Source organism: Suillus subaureus (genome assembly GCF_016647635.1).
Source record: "Suillus subaureus strain MN1 chromosome Unknown BJ212scaffold_504, whole genome shotgun sequence".
Classification (NCBI taxonomy): Eukaryota; Fungi; Basidiomycota; class Agaricomycetes; order Boletales; family Suillaceae; genus Suillus; species Suillus subaureus.
The window spans coordinates 7,243-8,072 of NW_024539060.1; the positions used below are offsets into that span (position 1 = coordinate 7,243).

Sequence of the window (830 nt, forward strand, 5' to 3'; positions counted from 1 at the left end):
CAATTGTATTCCACAGGTGATCAAATGAGCAAGTGCATTGCCAGAGCAATGCTGGTTGAGGATGTCTTGAGAGTCTCTAATCAACTGATAAGTGAGTGATAGACTTCGCAATCATTGATCATTGCTAAGGTTGTGCTTCAATATGTAATCGCACACTTCGTGCAACTCAGACTTGCAAGTCTGTTGACTGGCACAATGAATAAGAATACCTTTCAATCAACTTCACTCACATCTCACCATGGCCAAGCATGCACAGTCCATCTCCAGGGAAAAAAAGCTCGCACATAAGGAGCAAGAACAAGCCATTGCTCATGCTATGCAGGCTTACAGAATCAAGCTGGTAAAACCAGATGTGGAATGGAAACCACTGAAGACACTCTGCTAATCAACAGTGGTATTGCAAGGCATGTTTTGCAACAGACTGTCAAGTCAGTTAGCATTGCAGGAGGAGAAGAAGCAAGGGAAAAAACAGGAACAGTTAGTGGGCAATGGACTCCCCAGGCTCCTCACAGGTGATGCATTTTATACCTCTGTTGTCAAACACCAGAAAGCTGCTGAAGAAGAAGCAGTGGCACTTGAAACTCATTGGCAAGAAAGGGACAAATGAGTGAATCTGATGAAGATATGGAAGAAGGACGACATGAAACAATTGGAAAGAAACAAGGCATGCAGGAAAGCATACAAGGAAGAGTTGACTCAGTGGGAAGCCATCAGTGAACCGGTGAACAGATTAACATGTCATAGTTAACTATATATGGTCAACAATCACCACAATCTCCATAAATTTGGCAGGAGGGTTTACTTTGAAATGTTTGACCTTATGAAGGAAA

At 42.7% G+C, this 830-nt stretch overlaps 1 protein-coding gene across 1 annotated transcript; it reads left to right on the plus strand.

Moving 5' to 3' along the window:
* Positions 1 to 385: 385 nt before the first annotated feature.
* On the plus strand, positions 386 to 607 carry BJ212DRAFT_1293252 (uncharacterized protein; the record flags this gene model as incomplete). Its single annotated transcript, XM_041332161.1, has 1 exon — positions 386 to 607. A coding segment is annotated over one exon (222 nt), but the record flags the coding sequence as incomplete, so codon positions are not given.
* Positions 608 to 830: the final 223 nt, after the last annotated feature.